This window comes from Oxyura jamaicensis, chromosome Z, assembly GCF_011077185.1.
Source record: "Oxyura jamaicensis isolate SHBP4307 breed ruddy duck chromosome Z, BPBGC_Ojam_1.0, whole genome shotgun sequence".
Taxonomy (NCBI): domain Eukaryota; kingdom Metazoa; phylum Chordata; class Aves; order Anseriformes; family Anatidae; genus Oxyura; species Oxyura jamaicensis.
In genome coordinates this window covers 73974218-73991998 of record NC_048926.1, presented here as the reverse complement: position 1 = coordinate 73991998, position 17781 = coordinate 73974218, and the positions used below count along the sequence as shown (strand labels likewise).

Below are 17781 nucleotides of genomic sequence, written 5' to 3'. Positions count from 1 at the left end.
CCCTGAGCTGTGGCTGGGACATGGACTGGTGCTGCTTGCGAAGGAGCGCTCCACTCCATGCTGCAGTACGTGAACTTGTCTGGCACAAGCTGCTGTGCCCAATTGGCCACTCTACCTGGTGAAGCTGATGGGCTGTTAGTAGTGGGAAAATGCAAGAAGTATTTGCACACAGACAGCTGCTCCCCCCAGTCCTCATGGTCCGTTTTTTGCCTCTGGCTGCTCTCCAGGAGGCATCGGAGCCTGCAAAGGAATATACCCCTTAGCCGTGCTACGCAGAAATTTCATTTCTCCATAACAGAGAGCAGGGCAGGAGCATAAGGAGCACCTCTGCCAGCCACAGGTGTGCGGTACCCCAGCAGCACGTTGTCTCCATGAAGATGCACAGAAAACTGCAAATGACACCAAGCTGAGTGGTGTGGTTGATACCAAAGAAGGAAGGGATGCCATCCAAAGGGACATGGACAGGTTGCAGAAGCAGTGATTCGTGGAAGAACTCTATAACTCAAAGCAAATAAGTTATAGAGTAGGCATGAGGTTTATTTCGGTGCTGGGTGCATGAGGGATAGCTCCCAGAGGCACGCGCACCTTAACGTGGCAACTTGCTTTGCTTATATGCAGGAAAAAGTTACATATGCAGGAAGTTTCCCAATACACCTATACATATTCATAACCTATCCCCGCTTTGTATTAAAATTAGCTCCAAGAAGTCACTTCCATAAAGTCCTCCTATCTGCACCTGCCCAGTGCCTTCTGGTGGTGGTCGTCGGGGGGGTCGGGGGGGATGAAGTCCGGTAACTCCTCTTCATCATCACTAGTTGACCCCCTGCCTTTGAACAGCCTCAGCTGCTCCTTGGCTCTTGTCCAAACCACAAGGTCAGTCTCAGCTGGTTTGTGAGACAGGTTCCCCATTTTTGTCAGGAAACATCCTCTGTGAGGGGGTCCGAGACTCCTCGTTTCGGTTAACTTGCACCGCAGTAAGCAAAGACACAGAATCACAGAATTTTCTAGGTTGGAAGAGACCTCAAGATCATCAAGTCCAACCTCTGACCTAACACTAACAGTCCCCACTAAACCATATCCCTAAGCTCTACATCTAAACGTCTTTTAAAGACCTCCAGGGATGGTGACTCCACCACTTCCCTGGGCAGCCCGTTCCAATGTCTAACAACCCTCAGTATCTATTATAAAGCGATTAAGCAAGCCCCCATTCTCTCATTCCTGGCCTTAATCATCACGACTGTTTCGTTTAGAAATCATTGATAACGATTAAGCGAGCCCCCGCGCTCCTGCCCCTGGCTTCAGCCGCCCCAGGAGCAACCGCGTGCGCCTCCCCCACCCCCACCACGGCGGCGGGGCCTCAGCACCCCGCGCTGCCGGCGGGCGGACGTGACGCTGCGCCCCGCCCCGCCGGGACGGGACCGCGCTGCCGTCCGGCCGCGCTGAGAGAGGAAGGGCTTGCGGGGCGCCGGCCATGACGCGCTGGGCCCGCAAGGCCGCCGCCGAGGGGGGCAAGGCGCTGCCGGCCACCCCCTGGGAGGAGATGGCGGCGGCGCCGGCGAGGAAGAGGAGGAGGAAGGAGTACGCGGACCGCGACGTCAACGGGTTCGCTGCCCACCTCGGGAAGGCGGCGGGCGGCGGGGCGGCGGAGGGCGAGGAGGAGACGGCCGCGGCCGTGAGGAAGGCTCTGCGGCGGGAGGGCCGGCGGCTGAGGAGGCAGGAGGCGAGGAGGAACGCCATGGTGAGGCTGGGGGGAAACGGAGCCCTGCTGCGGCTGTCTGGTGTGGTGGTGCCCCGTGAATCATCGTTCATCTAGGGAGCTCAGTGGTCAGTGAGTGAATATTCACACGTGGCCCAGAATTTCTCTCTGTGTGTTGCTGGTGAAGGAAAAAATAATAATCGGTAATAGTCACCAATAAAGAAAAATAATAAACCGATAAATGAAAAGAATCGATAAGCAATCGCCAATAAAAATATAATAATAACCAATAATAATCTTGCTTACTGACAGGCATCTGCCAGTTATTTTGTGACATGCTGCAGCATCTCTCTTGTCTTAACCATGTTTCCACAGGGAGACAATCTGTTGATACGCTTGCCTTCTAAAAAGCCTGGAAGGCCGATTAGGCTGGGATTCCCTGAGCCCTCTGACAAACTTTTTCATATTAGCGTAACCTCAAACGTCACCACCGGGGAGATGCATTCAATGGTACCAAGAAGGTTTCAGCCAGGAGAAATTGTGATGTACTGAAAATCTGGCGGACATAAGTAATAATCAGATACTAAGACCAAGTGCTCTCTTTAATAACTCTGCCTATAAGTGCTGTTTTGCTCTGTGACGTGTTTACAAAAAAGCAATTTTTATTTTTAAAGGTATGTTTCCACTGTAGGGAACCAGGCCATGGTGTTGCTGATTGCCCAGCGGTGCTTGAAAGTCAAGACATGGGTACGGGGATCTGTTACCGGTGTGGATCCACAGAACATGACATCAGCAAATGCAAGGCAAAGATAGATCCAGCTGCTGGTATGGTTCAGAAATTCATGTTTCTCATAGTGCTTTAGTGTGAGTTTTCTGACCACTGTAATACAGGGTTTCTGTTCTAGCAACTTAGCTGTTCTGAATACGTAGGTTTAAAGGAATACAACATTAAAATAACACTACTTAACAGTGTAGTGTTAAAACTGTAGTATAATATTATATTATGGTATAATATTGTAATTGTGATGTTTTCAGAGCTGTCAGTGACTGTACAAAGTTTTTAACTTGCTTCATAAACTGTGTGGAATTTTGCAGGGGCGTTTCCTTATGCAAAATGTTTCATCTGTGGTGAGATGGGGCATCTGTCAAGGTCATGTCCAGATAGTCCCAAAGGATTGTATGCTGAAGGTGAGTGCAGTAATCTTCTGTGACCAAAATACATTTTTCCTTCTTACCTGATGCAGAGCAAAGTAATGTTGCAGATTAATTAGGGTATTACTGAAAGGAATTTCCAAATGTCTTTTACTCTTGGTGAGAGCAGATCAGTTCATGGGAATTCAGTGTTAATATTCATTATCTAGGGATTTCTATTTTGGTTGAAAGAAGGTGAAGTGCAAAGTATGAGAACTTGCTTGTGCTTGCAATTTGAAGAGAAACAAAGAAACCATAGTATCCCGTGTGTAGGTAATGAGTATTTAAATGTAAATACACCTACGTATGTAGTAAAACCATGTTGTTGGTCTGAAAAGGGACTTTATAACCTTTACAGCTTAAGGCTGTAAAAACAGAGAGGTGTTCACACAAAACAAGATCTGTTGTAGTTACACGCGGGAGTCATTTGTTTCATGTATGTAGAAGGCGACACTGTAAAAGATTAAAGAAAAATTAAGAGTTTAAAAATACTTTGCGGCTTCAAGATAATCTTAGAAATGTATGTTTTCTGTATACTGCTTGACCACCCAGCAGCCCACTGTCCTGTGAGCTGATTGTAAAACTCAAGTTTCTGGGATTTCTCTGGTTACTTGCAGCTCTCCAGAGCTGTGGGCTAGCTGCTTCGCACTCTGGGGAGCAGACAGGGCCTCCGGAGGCTGCTGGAGACCCTCGGGGCATACATGGAAGTGCTGCCGAGGCTGGGGAGCCGTGCTGCCCTGTGTTTCTCCACCTGTTGGCTGCTTGCGGGTGATGCAGTTCGTGGCGACTCAGCTACCCCGAAGGCACAAGGCTCCATGGAGAGAGAGGCAGAGAGAGCTGTCTGTCTGCACAGAGACCTTTGCAGGGGGCACTGCGGCATCCTGTAGCAATTTTTATGTATTTGTGAGGAGCCCCGCTGGCAGTCCCAGGGCTGCGGCTGCTGCCTGGGGCAGGGGAGCAAGGCCCTGGGTGGGTGAAGCTCTGCCGCTGGCAGAGGCTCTGAGAGGCTCTGGGAACGGAGCCCAGACTCGCAGGGGAAGGCTGCTCCCCAGCCTAAGGAGGTCCATGGGTCGGAGGGGGTGGCACAGGTCGGGGCTGGTCCTGGGAGAGGAGCCACCAGGCTTTTGCTCCTGCCAGCCGCACAGAAACAAGCCACCACACCCCACATTGTCATCTCACTGACTTTCAGAACTGTTTCCTTTTGGCTCACAGCTGAATCACCCCCTCCAGAAGAGGATTTGTGTCCTCGACTGAGCCAGGCCTCTCTTCACAAGTATTCTTGAGTGAGCACCAGGCAGCAGGGAGAAGCAGCTCACAGTGAGGGAAAGACACTTCCAGCTGCCTGTTCTGATGACTTGAGTTGCAGATGGTCTCTCCAAGTGGATCCCACCTTGCCTAAGAGCTGACACGTGCAAGCAGCATTTAGGAAGTGGACCAAAGAGGACCCTTGTGGACAGTGGTCTCTCTGATATGCCAGAGATGGTAGCAGGTAAGAGTCCTGCTGGCAGCAATGGAGGTGGGTGATAGGGGCTCAGCCCCAGTCCCCAGGACAGGAATGGTGCTTGTGTCCCAGGTACAGTTACTGGGGCAACTGGAGTGAGTAAACCCAGAGGGAGTGCCAGCACCAGGACTGCTGATCACAGCATGTGTGCCTGGTATTGGTGAACAAAAGTGTTTGCATCTTCCTCCGAACCCCATGGGTAAGCGTGTGTGTGTCTGTGTGCAGGTGGATGTAATTTGCTAGCAAACTTCCAGCCTGCCCTGGGAACAGACAGGGCCATCAGGTGCACAGAGGCTTGTGCTGGTGTCCTATGAGGAGCAGCTGAGGGCACTGGGGGTGTTTAGTCTGGAGAAGAGGCTCAGGGGAGACCTTATTGCTCTCTACAACTACCTGAAAGGAAGGTGTGGGGAGCTGGGGGTCAGCCTCTTCTCCCAGGTAACTAGTGATAGGACTAGAGGCAGTGGCCTCAAGTGGCGCCAGGGGAGGTTCAGGTTGGAAATGAGGAGACCTTTCTTCTCAGAAAGCGCAGTCAGGCACTGGAACAGGTTGCCCAGGGAGGTGGTGGTGTCATCATCCCTGCAGGTGTTCAAGGAAAGGTTGGACGTGGTGCTTAAGGACATGGTTTAGTGGCTGAGATAGGTGGTAAGGGGGTGGTTGGACCAGATGATCCCAGAGGTCTTTTCCAACCTTAATTATCTACGATTTGGGAGATCCACGGGTGCCTGTGGGTGCACACCATTTGGCAACGAGCACCAGGCTGGACCAGCCCTGCCCCACCATCCCCCCTCCCGCGGCTCCCTGTAGCAAACCACCACAGCGATCTTTCACCTCGTTGCCCTCCCTCAGGGAGCACCGGGCGCTTTATCCTCCCCTCAGAGCTGCTCGGGCGGCGTCCTTCGGCCTCTCTGCACCTCCTCCTCTTCCTCCTCCCCTCAGGGCACCGCGGTGCCGCCCTGCAGCAGCCGCCTCGCTGCCCCCCGCGCCCCGTACAGCACGTAGCCCCACGACAGCAGCACCACGGCGGCCAGCACCTGCGGGGGGGGAAGCGACAAGAGGCGTGACGCGGGGATATCGCGACACGAGGACATACATCGCGGCATGGGTCGTCGTTCCCCCACGCACCAGGCGGCACAGCGGCCGCGGGTCCCGCCGCGTCATGGCGCCTCCTGCCCGGCACTAAGATGGCGGCGCGGGGAGCGGAAGTGACGCCGTGAGGCGCCGACCGGTCTGCTGCCCCGCTGCCGGGGAGACGGCGGCGGCGGGGGGGGGTGTGCAGGGGGTGCCCCGTTTCCGTGGCAACGCCAGTTCCGCCGCCGATGTCGGAGCCGCGGCGGGGCCTGGCGGAGCGCCGCCGCCCGGGGCGGGAGGAGCGCCGGGACCGGGACCGCGATGGGGGCCGGGAAAGGGTTCGGCCGCTGCCGGGCTCGGCACAGGAGGAAGGCGGCCGCGGAGCCGGGCCGGGCCGGGAGCGAGGCCTCGGCGGTGGTGAGTGCAGGCCTGGATCCTCCGTCTGTCTGGTGGCGGTATCCCCCATCACCGGGAGCCCCTTTGTTCGGGCAGCCCGAGCCTCACGGGCACCTGTGTGGTGGTTTTACCGTGCTAGGCAGCTGAACACCACAACTGCTCTCTCACTCCCTTCCTCAGATGAGGAGGGGAAGAAGTAAAGGAAAGAACAACTCACGGGTTGAGATAAGGATAATTTAATTAAAGGGAAAAAAATGTTAAGGAAATATTAATTAATTCAACTAAAGGGAAAAAAAGAAAAGGGGAGAAGGGAGGGGGAAAGGGAATAACAAAACAGGGACAAAGGGAATAACAAGTAAAGGCTATGTGGAAGTGCAGAGGAAAGAAATTACTCTCTACTTCCCACAAATGAGCAATGCTTGACCATGTCCTTGAAGCAGGGCCTCAACGCATGTAGCCGGTACTCAGGAGGAAGACAGACGTTTTCGCAAGCAGAGCCCACCCCTCCCCTCTTCTTCCCTTTTCCACCTTTTATTGCTGAGTGTGACATCATATGGTATGGAATATCCCTTTGCTTGGTTTAGGTCAGCTGCCCTTGTCATGTTTCTTTCTCACTTTTTGCCCACCCCCTAGGAGGGATAGAGAGAGTAAGTGCCCCATTTGCTTGGATAGATTTGACAACGTCGCCTATCTAGATAGTTGCTTGCACAGGTTCTGCTTCCGTTGCATCCAGGAGTGGTCGAAGAACAAAGAATGCCCGCTCTGCAAACAGCCCTTCCTTTCCATTTTCCATACGGTTCGTGCTGAGGATGACTTTGAGGAATACATACTCACACCTACAGAAAATGGCTCTTTTGCCAGCCCTGATGGCCAGAGGTTTCATTACCGGACAGCCTTAACAAGGGAACGCCTCACCTCGTCTTACCACCGAGGCAGCTCCTCGCCTCAAAGGACGCTGTCCCCTCCAGATAATGGGATTTTGTTTGAAGGGCTGTCAAGCCAGCCAGTACGGCAGAGAGATGGGGAGATTCAGCAGATGATAAGGAGGCTGGCCTCAATGAGACAGGTCAGCGCAGAGGGCAGATATATGCGGCGGATTCAGGAGGAGGAGATGATCGACTTCCGCAGGGCCCTGTACCGCACAGGGGTGTGTGTCCGTAGCATTCAGGACAGCGGCCACTACAGAGACCTTTCAGCAGAGTTCTTCCACCTCAACCCTGTTTGCTTTGACAGGTTGGTTCCCTGGCTGAGGCGAGAGCTTATAGTCTTGTTTGGTGCTCACAGGTGTCTGGTTAGCATCATGCAGCATGTCATCATGAGAAACCTGACCAGGTGCAATCTGGAGAGTCAGGCCTTTGCTGATGTTTTGAAGCCATTTTTGCTGAATCGGACCAAACACTTCCTCCATGAGCTCATCACTTTTTCCCGATGTCCCTTTGACTTAGAAGCGTATGATCAACATGCCAATTATGACTGTCCTGAGCCATCATATGATGAAGGAAGCCACTCAGACTCATCAATCATTACTATATCTCCAGATGAGGCAGATTCTCATGGGCCAGACCACAGTTCATCCATGACCGGTATTGGCCAGGCCCCCTGGGATGATGAAACTCCAGGGCCTTCCTATTCCATTTCAGAGGACGTTCGTACAACTGTAGCTTCTCCTCTGGACACATCAGAAAGTTCCGATGAAGACTCTGCTGCAAAGAGAACTGAATTGCAGACTCAGTTACAGGCAAATGCTGACTCAAATGACAGTGATTCTTCTTCAGACAATTGTGTTATCGTTGGGTATGTTAAGCCACTAGCTGAGAGGACACCAGAACTGGTTGAGCTGTCCTCAGACTCTGAAGAGTCCATCAAGGAGGAGAAAAGGGAGGATGTGAAAAAACAGCAGTCAGTCCAGTGTCGCAGCTGGAGTGACAGCGAACAAAGCTCATCACCACGCTCCCCTGTGTATAAAGAGAATGTAGGAAGCTGTAGGAGTTCCTTATCCCCTGCAGTCGAGAGAACCGAGTTGAAGGATGAGGAGAAAAACAAAGGTAAAGCAAAAGATCTGTCTCCACAGGACTCGATCTGGAGCCCCTCTTCGGAGAGGGACACGATGTGCTCCCCTTGTAATCACAGATTGTCCAGAAAGAGAAAGTCCACGAGTCCACAGTCATATTCACAGAACAGTCAAGGCAGTCATGGCCATCGGTCTCGGAAGGAGCATCACAGCAAACGCCAGCTTAAAAAGAGGCGATCAAGAAGCAGAGATAGCAGCAAGCATAGGAGCAAAAGAAGCAGGAGGAGGTCGAGAACTCGTGACACTAGTGTCTCCCAAAAAAGCCAGAGAGACTCCCTTGGTCGTGATAGCACTACATCCAGGGAAGTAAGCAGATCACGATCGCGTAGCAAAGGCCATGGCAAAAGGAGATCAAGGAGCAGAGACAGTGACGATTATTATATAAGAGACAGTTACCAAAATAGATATCAGTGGGGTTATGCTTTCTATAGTCGAAAGACAGGTGGAGATGGCTCCTCGTGCAGGAGGAGGACTCAGCCCAGGGCTCGCTATTCAAGACAGTCTGCTAGTCCAGAATACAGGATACGGTCCTTTACTGAAAGGACAGATCCGCACAGCCAGAAGGGACTCCATGAGAGGCATTATTACTATTACGAACGATGCAGATCAAGGAGTCGATCAAGCAGTAGGTCAAGGACTCCCCCTGGAGGGGCTGACAGAACAAAAAGCGAAAAGCCCAGTGGGAAAAGGAAGTACAAAACTCGGCACTTGGAGAGTGCAGTGAAGGAGAGCACAAGTCTAGAGAGAGAAAATGACCACAAGAAAAGTTTGTCGAAATTCAGCGACTGCTACAAAAATGAAGATAGCCTTTCAGACAATCGAGCAAGTAGTGAGACAAAGCATAAGAAAAAGAAGAAGAAAATGAGAAGCCCGAGTGTGGAGATAGTCTATGAAGGAAAAGTGACAGACCCGACAAAGCACATGAAAAAGAAAAAGCATAAGAAGAAACACCGGAAACATCACGTACATTCCTCTCCAATGGTGATTACAATTGACAGTGATAGTGGCAAAGAGCCAGAAAGTACTGAATGTGACAGCAGTGTTACTTGGACAGGCACAACCAGGTTAAATGAGCGGGGAAATGAGTCTCCATCACCTCTTCTGGGAATGACAGGATGGGAAGATGTTTACAGAGTGAGCAAGGAAACTGGAGAAGCAGCCAAAAAGTACAGTAATCCTGCTAGAAGAGACTTTGATGGTGACATTAGAAATGCTGGCACTGAGCCTCAAGAAGCAGCTGGTAAGAGTCTGGTAGTGGATACAACAAGCAGCAACACCACTCACACAGCAACTGTAATTAGCCACGGTCAAGGAGCACAAGCAACGCCTTCTAGTCAACTGTTCTCCCCCAGGACTTCCTTACTAGAGTGTCCCGAGAGATCACCTCTGATACTGAGGCTGCCAAAGAGACTTGTCAACAGATCATGTTGGTTTGAGTCCCCAGAAAAAAAACATGTAGCATATTTTGCACTGAATAATTATTAAAATTGTGAATTTAATAACTTTTTTTTCCCCCTTGAGAACAAAGCACATGGTGTGCCTTGTGTATGTTAAAAGATGTCTGGGAACTGTGTAAACCCCTTGAATGTGTATGCACTTTTACGTCGGAGAAGATAGAGTATTGGTAGCATGTACCTACTTAGGTTTCTCAAAGGACTGCTTGAAAGCTATAATTTCATAAAGCCATCGTATTTTCTCATGGTATGTAAAATATATCCACAGAGTTATTTCAAAGCTGTGTTTAAAAACAAAACACACAACAAAAGCATACCAAAAGATGGAAAATACATTTTATGGGGATTGCTCTTTTTGTACATAGGAAAAATTGCTTAGTTCTTAATAAATGTTTCATGATGAGTTGTATTTTGATTTGTGTGGTTTAAGCTGATCTCACCTGAAAAGCAGTTGGCAATTTCTATATAGATCTTGAACAACACGTCCAGTAACATAGATTGAGTTATGTCAAAATCTGAATAAAGCAATCAGATTAAAATAAAATAAAATTTAATCCCTAGACTGTGTACTTTGCCAGCAGAACATTTCTCTTTCAGTTTTGGGTTTACAGACCACCCACCATTTGTGCTGTTGGTGGTACTCCAGTTTGGGTGGTTGTCAGGTCCTAGCCCTCACTAAAAGCAGGAACACCTTTGGTCAGATTGCTCAGGGTCTGTGCAGTTTTGAATGTTCCCCAAACTGGAGATCTCACAGCCTTTCTACACTACCTCCTCTAGGGTCTGAGTATTCCCATGGGATTTTTGTTGTTGTTGCAAATGTCCTTTTTGTATTTCTCGTGTTGCAGCCTGTGTCTACTACCTTGCATCCTATTGCTGTGCAACCCCGGAATAGCCTGTTTTCCATATACCTTACCACTAGATACTTGAAGGCATTGGTCCCGTCTGTAGCTCCTCCTGAGCTTGCTGCATTAAGCATCTCCCCCAGCTCCCTTCACCCTAGATGTCCTGCTGTGTGTGTGTACAGTGCGTGGGGCCAGGCGGGGTCATGGTCTCTGGGTTGGGCATAGCAGTAGTACCTGGTGCTTATACGCAGTTGCCTTCTGCCTCTTCTGTGTAACTGCCTTCCTGTGCAGTGGGTTTGGCCTTGGCTGGCTTCCAGAGGCCCACCAGCTGCTCTCTCATACCCCTTCTCAACAGGACAGCGTGAGAAAATAGGATGGGAGAGTTCCTGGGTTGAGATAAAGACAGGGAGATCACTTGCCAGTTACTGTTATGGGCAAAACACCCTCAGCTTGGGTAAGATTAACTTACTTTTACTCTCAGTTAAAAGTAGATTAAGATAGTAAAAAAAACTGAAACCACCTTTCCAAACTCCCACTCTCCACAGGCTCAACCTCATTCCTGATCCTTCTACCTCCTTCTCCCCCATGTAGCACAGGGGGATGGTGAGTGGAGGTTGAAGTCAGTCTGTAATGATTTCTGTCTTTGCTGCTCCTTCCTCCTCATGTTTTCTCTTTGCTTCAACGCGACCCACTCAAGACCTGCTCCAGCATGGGTCCTTCCCACAGGGTGCAGTCCTTCAGGAAAATGGTGATCCAGTGTGCGTTCCCCATTGGCTGCAGCTCCTGCCAGGAAACCTGCTTCTGCATGGGCTGCAGCTCCTGCAGGGGCTCTCCATGGGCCGCAGCCTCCTCCAGGCCACATCCACCTGCTCCACCGGGGGCTTCTCCATGGGCTGCAGGGGAACTGCTGCTGTGTGCCTGGAGCACCTGCTGCCCTCCTGCTGCACTCACCTTAGGGGCTGCAGGGCTGTCTCTCTCTCATTTTTCTTAATCACGTCCCAGCTACTAAAGTGTTTTTTACTCTTTCTTAAATGTTTTCCCTTGAGGTACCGTCATCGTTTCTGCTGGGCCCATATTTGGGCAGCAGTAGGTGCATTGGAGTCAGACAGAACTGTCTGTCTGGCATTGGGCAGATCCTGCAGCTCCACCACAACCAAAACCTTGCCATGCACACCCAGTACACCCTGGCCTGGCAGATATGGATCCTCCAGGTCAACTGCTAGTTGTGTGTGCAAAGATGGCGATGAGGTATCTGACTGCATGATAAACTACAACTTAGTATCTAAATCCTAACATTATTCATTTTAGCATGGTACTGAAAATATGTTTCAGGCTCCATTAAATGCAATGCATGGAGATTTCATACCATTCTGGATTAATGAAGTGACACCACAGTTTGTAAGGCTTTCTGCACTTTCAAAGGTGCTGTCCTGTGCTGTCCAGAGAACGGGAGATTTTTGCAGAGGTTGTGAAGTTAATTACTGAAGAAGATCAGTCTTCGGGGTTGGGTGAGTTCACCTGTTTTCTGGCTCTCATAGGGCACCAGGTCTGACCGTAAAGAGATAACATGGTGGCAAATTGAAATTACTGTAATTTGGAAATGGGACAAGGTATAGTGAGGGGTACTCCACTAGTGAAAGTTTCAAAAACCTGTAATAAAACTGGTGGCAACTATGGGGTTATCTAAGAGACAGGCAGTGGAACTGTGTCAAACAGCTTGGCCCACTACAAACACATTTGGTGCTGCAGACCAAAGGTGGACACAAGTTGGCAGTTTTATCGTCCATCACCTAAACTTTTTGTGATTATTATCAGAGGACCAATTTCCTGCCCAGCTGGTCTATTGGTAAATACGGACATTTTGGAGAACTATAAGGCAGAACCAAAACAGTTAATTTAAATAAAGTAAGTCAAACAGTGGTAGGAAGAAGGTGTTGTCTTGTGCTGTTTTCTCTCCGCAAACTCAAGCAATTGCTAATGCTGACAGTGCTCCTGTTGTGCAGCTATGGCCTTGGTTTCTTCTTCTCCGTCCCTTTCTGCACCCCCAGCTGCTTATCATGCTCTGCCAGCTCTCTTGGAGGAGCTCACACTGTCTCCACCCACCTCATGTGCTGCGAAGGCAGTGCATAGTGTGCGCGTGCCTTGTAGCATGGCAGATAGAATGGTGTGTCAGTAACAGATGCTGCGGTTACGGGAAGATCCAGGAAAGGTGTTACGGATGTTTAGAGGTATAGTTAGAGCATATGATCCAGTATGGACGGACGTTTATCAGTGGTTAGATGCTTTGTTTACTCTGGATGAAAAAAAAAAAATGATCTTGACAAAGAGACTGGGCTGCTGCCCACTATGACAGAACTGCATGCCTAGAGCAAGAACCAGGTTTACCAGAATTACCAGACTTGGGCAAGGGTGGATGCAGTTAAAATGGGTTAGTATCTGCAATAGAGGCAACGGGACAAATGATGGTAAATTGGACAAAGGTAAAAGACTGTCAGCAAGAACCAGAGGAACATCCCTCTGCTTTTCTAACTAGATTGGAGAAACAGATGAGAATCTGTGGGGGACTCTGCTGCTGGTCTGCATTCTCTATTCCACCCTCTGGGAGTCAAAACGATGAATTGAGACTCCAGGCTGTAGCGAGTCACTTCTTGTCATGAAGAAGCCCAGAACTTACGTGATACCCTTGGCTGAAAGCCTAAACACCTACTGTCACGATCCAAAAAGGAGGGGAGCCACCTGTCCTGCAGGTGTATAAAGATCACAGTAGAGCTCAAAGGATTCCATAATACACACGGACACAAAGGTGTTGTTCACTAGAGATTCCTGTTTGTTGCAAATCAAACCAAATCACCACTAGCAAGTATACTTTCATTATAAGGCAAATATACAGGTATATATATTTAAGAGCTATTACAGACAGTACTAGGAAACAGGGAACAGGAAATAGTTTAAAAGTCACAGCAGTAGCATTTGGTGGTAGTAGAAAGGTGATTTGAGGACATCAGCAAGATAGCAGCAGACAGGGTTTGGGGATCACTCTATGTTCCAAAAAACTGTCAAGAATACTCTGGCATGGCAAATACTTATGGATTACAAGATTATCAATGCTCTAACAGCAATCTGATTTATGAGAGGTTATACATATCAATCATATGTTTAGAATAGAGTATGCATCTATTTATATATACATAAAATTACCTGGCATTTCAGCAAAGCTTCAGCCTGTTTCAGGAGCAAGAAAAAACACAAAGACACAGAAGAGAGAAAGGAGGACGTGCAGCACAGGAGGTTTACCACACATCAGGGGTCGCTCATCACACGTCAGGGGCGGCCCCATCTCCCTGTCCCTGTTCCTAGGTGTGGTGCTTTTACTCAGCTGGGCAGCTGAGCTCCACCACAACCGCTTTCTCACTCCCCCTCCTCAAAAGGAAAAGGGATGAAAATGTGACGGATAGGGCTCAAGGGTTGAGACAAGGGCAGGGGGATCACTCAACAATTATCATGATGGGCAAATCAGACTCAGAGTAGGGAGATTAGTAAAATTTATTGCCTATTACTAGCAAGCTAGACAAGTGAGAAACAAAGGAAACAAACTACAAACACCTTCCCCCAATCACCCTATTCTACCTCCTCTCCCTGACCGGAGCAGGGGAGCAGGGAATGGGGGCTGCGGTCAGTCCCTGACACACTTCATCTCTGCCGCTCCTTCATGGCCCCTCTCTGCCCCTGCTCCACATGGGGTCCCTCCCACGGGATGTCATCCTTCCTGAACTAATTCTGCGGGGGCTGCCCACAGGCAGCAGCTCTTCAGGAACTGCTCCCACATGGCTCCATGCCACGGGGTCCATCCATCCCCCAGGAGCAAACTGCTCCAGCATGGGTCCCCCACAGGCAGCAACTCCCCCCAAGACCCCCTTCTCCTGCATGGGCTCCTCTCCACGGGCTGCAGCTCCTGCAGGGGGCTCTCCATGGGCCACAGCCTCCTCCAGGCTGCTCCACCAGGGGCTCCTCCACAGGCTGCAGCGTGGAGATCTGCTCCATGTGGGACCCATGGGCTGCAGGGGGACAGCCTGCTCCACCAGGGGCCTCTCCACAGGCTGCAGGGGAACCTGTGCTGAGTGCCTGGAGCACCTCCTGCCCTCCCGCTGCACTCACTGTGGGGGCTGCAGGGCTGGTTCTCGCTCATTTCTCAGCCCTCTCTCCCATCTGCTGTAGCACAGCAGTTATTTTCCCTTTATTCAATCTGCTCTCCTAGTGCCCAACCAGCACCGCTCACGGCCTAGCTCTGGCCACCAGTGGGTCCCTTTTGACATGGGGCAGCTGGTGGGCTTTGCTCACAGAGGGACCCCTGCAGCCCTCCCGCTACCAAAACCTTGCCACGTAAACCCAATATATAAGATACTAGTAAAAGTGTAGTGCTCTGCTATTTATAAAGTCATGTAGTTCTTCCCCATGCGTTTCTGGAAAAGCAAAAATCGTATTATCTTATGAGAAAGCAATGTTTCCTTAACAGGCAGTCATCAAAACTAATAACAGAGAAAACTTGTGCTATCATAACAGTGTGTTTCTTATTAGACTTACTATCTCTCTTCACCTGAACCGTGTTTTCCATATTTTCATTCTGATAAAGAAATAGCAAAGAGCAGTGTTTCTTCTGAGTGTAAAGTAAATAAATAAAATAGCTGACTGCAGCTAAACTTTAAAGGCTTCACTTCATCCAGACTCTTAAAAACATGCCTAAATATAAATACGTGAGTTGATCCAGCAACTCATTTAAGCACCTGTTAAATATCTTGAAGAATTAGAGTCACAGGCAACATAGAATGATGGAAAAACAGAACAAGAGTCAGCAGAGCAGGCTTACTGAGGATGATGCAGCTTTGGTCACACCAAAGGGAGTCCACAAATACTTAAGTTTACATACAGAATATGAAATCATTCAGCACAGGCAAGAAAGACCCATCCCTCCCTACCCTCCCCCCAGAAAGGATCAGTAATCTGTTTGGTAATCTGTTGTAATTATAAAAATAAAACAAACAAACAAGAAAAGTTAACACCTGTTCAGGAACCCTCAGAATACTGCAAACATAAAAGCATTTAAGCAAAAACAGGCTTTACTTGTTTGTTAAAAATGGGCCTTACTTGTTCCTTTCTCTCCTGAGGCTTAAATCAAAATTGTAATAACCAGAGAAATGTCATCTCAACACCCTGGCAAGTAGTATTAACTATCCAAGGATCACAGCCAAAAAAAAAAAAAAAAAAAGAGTGAACAAAGATACCATCCATCATACGTGAGAACTGAAGCCTCTGGCACTTCCTCAGCAGACAAAACTTCACTTTTTGAGGCTTTATAATATATTATTATAAATATTATGAGCCAGAACAGAACCAAAGTCACTTGTCAAGCTCTGTGAAGTACTTGACAAGGTGACACATTCAGTATCACAGTCGTGCCTGTATCAAATGCCTGACTACAGGGAATGTGTTTATATTCCTTATCCAAGTTACCAGTCCTTCCTCAGGCCCCAAATAGGCAACTGCATCATCTCTGTCTTGCAATGGAGCTGTGGACAGATCCTTTGCCTTCAGTGTTCCTTCACAATTTCTTACTACCACATCCTTTTCGCCCTTTTACATTTTTCATTTGGCATTTGGCTGCTCTCATTCCTTGTGCCTGCCCTCCCCAATTGCCAGCACAGCTCCTGATGGCCCTTGCTCCACTCGCTGGCACAAGGGAGATGTATGTGGCTGTCTGGGCAAACTCGGGAAGGAATCCCTCAGGTGCTGCATTTCCAGCACCACCTGCAGGAACACTTGTCACTGTAGGACCCTCCTGAGCTGGCTTGCTCAGGCAAAAAGTTGTAAAAAGATGTAGCCAAGCCCTACTTATTTCACAGTATTGCAAGTGTGCTCCCTCAGCCACACCTTTGCAAGAGCTGTTAGACATCTTCCCAAGATGTGCTGCCGCACTCAAAGAGAATAACACCTCATGGACATGGACTAAGGAACACCAAGTCTGGCCTTGAATTATCGTATTTAATATAATAATGGATGAAGTGAAAAAATGAGAAAAGCATCTCTGAAGGAGAGGGAAGAATTCACTCATGCTCCTCTTTCTTTCTGTTTACTAACATCACACAATTCAAACCACAGTATTCCAGGAGGTCTCATGGTGAGTTAGTGAAGAATCCGCAGGATGATCTGCTGGTCTGGATTTCAGACTCTGTTGTCTCAGTTCTCCAGAGCATTTCTTTTTTTGTCATAGGTCTAAGAAAGAACTCTCCTAAGAGATGGTTTAGGCTGTGCTGCCCCAGCCACCATGCTGTGGACAGGCAATCTGATTTTTCTTAGCATCTACCTAGGTGTGTGGTCACTATTACAGACTTGGTATTTGTCAGGGAAATACTGTCTTACTGGCTTAGTAGAAAGGTATTATCAGCCCTTTCCACTGCCTGCAAACCTGGTTGGGAACCCAACTTGCCTATACACATGCACAGAAGATAGAATTCTGACTGCAGAAGGGCATCACAATTAATACTTTAGCAGAACAGTAATGAAAGGAACCCCCTTCCCCTCGCTCTTGCTGATGCTGCTCTTCAGATTTTCTCTGCACCCACTTCTGCATCAGTAAGGTGGCCCAAGGACTGTCCACTGTGAGCTCAGTGAGGAGGCAGGAAGCTGCAGCCAAACAAAAAGCTGCACCAAAGCAAAACTGGCAAGCAACCTGCATGCATCAAGAGGTATGCTGCTGTCTTCACTCAGTGGAAATCAGCCAGTAGACAGATGGACAGACACAGATGTAATTAAATGTGTGTGTGTAGTACACTACAGTGTAGTTTTCCATTGCAAAAACACCTTCTATTGCAAAAGCACAACTTTGTTTCTCACATAGCCTCTCTTCATTTGGCAAATAATTCAGCCTTTACCCCTCTAATACATAAAATAAATCAGGCCACATATGCTAGATATGAACTAGCAAGTACATCATGCCAGCTCTTTAAAAAACCCTCTAGTAAGTGTTTTAAAACCCTCTAGCACATCAACGCACAGCTATTCATAAAACGCTGCCTAGTCAATGCATATCATATGTATACCTTAAATGTGTATTACGTGTCCATGGGATCCTTAATTGCCTTTATTTCCCCTACCCTTGCACCAGTGCTGCCTGTTTCTAGTAGTAGCCTTTCATGCCTGTAAGAATCACATCTGGCCATTTCTGATCTACAGGGTTATCAGCAGCTGGAAAAAAAACAGGACCTCATTTTGTGGTTGAATAGTAACTTCATTGGAAATTTGATATTTTTAGTTGTAAAATGAAATCCCAAGTCTCTCATATTTTATTTCACATCTTATTTAAAGTGCCTTCTAAATGGCATTCTTTGATTACTTTTACCTGCAGAAAATGCACTGTAGTTATTCCTAAATCTGTGCTGGTTCTTACCAGCAGCAACACAGTTTCATAGCAAAGACCTGCAAAATCACAGCACTCTTTGTGCACATCTCCCTCTAGTGGAAGCAAAATACACCAAGCCCATTTCTCCAGGGAGACACAAACATCAAAG

The 17781-nt window shown here is 48.6% G+C and overlaps 2 protein-coding genes and 1 long non-coding RNA gene across 3 annotated transcripts; 2 read left to right on the top strand and 1 right to left on the bottom strand.

The window, feature by feature from the left end:
• The first annotated feature begins 1434 nt into the window (after positions 1-1434).
• LOC118155868 (zinc finger CCHC domain-containing protein 9-like) lies at positions 1435-2939 on the top strand. Its single transcript, XM_035309452.1, has 3 exons — positions 1435-1738; positions 2371-2521; positions 2792-2939. Exons 1-3 carry the CDS (start codon positions 1472-1474, stop codon positions 2905-2907), a joined length of 534 nt encoding a protein of 177 aa, XP_035165343.1. The 5' UTR covers positions 1435-1471; the 3' UTR covers positions 2908-2939.
• Positions 2940-4171: 1232 nt separating this feature from the next.
• Positions 4172-5636, bottom strand: LOC118155871. The gene is made up of 3 exons (XR_004746051.1): positions 5511-5636; positions 5217-5419; positions 4172-4289 (listed from the first exon to the last, which is right to left on the bottom strand). It is a non-coding gene; the product is annotated as an uncharacterized LOC118155871 (long non-coding RNA).
• A 68-nt stretch (positions 5637-5704) lies between these two features.
• LOC118156644 (E3 ubiquitin-protein ligase Topors-like) lies at positions 5705-9786 on the top strand. Its single transcript, XM_035310803.1, has 2 exons — positions 5705-5911; positions 6439-9786. The coding sequence occupies exons 1-2, from the start codon at positions 5705-5707 to the stop codon at positions 9406-9408; spliced, it is 3177 nt and encodes a 1058-aa protein (XP_035166694.1). The 3' UTR covers positions 9409-9786.
• Positions 9787-17781: the final 7995 nt, after the last annotated feature.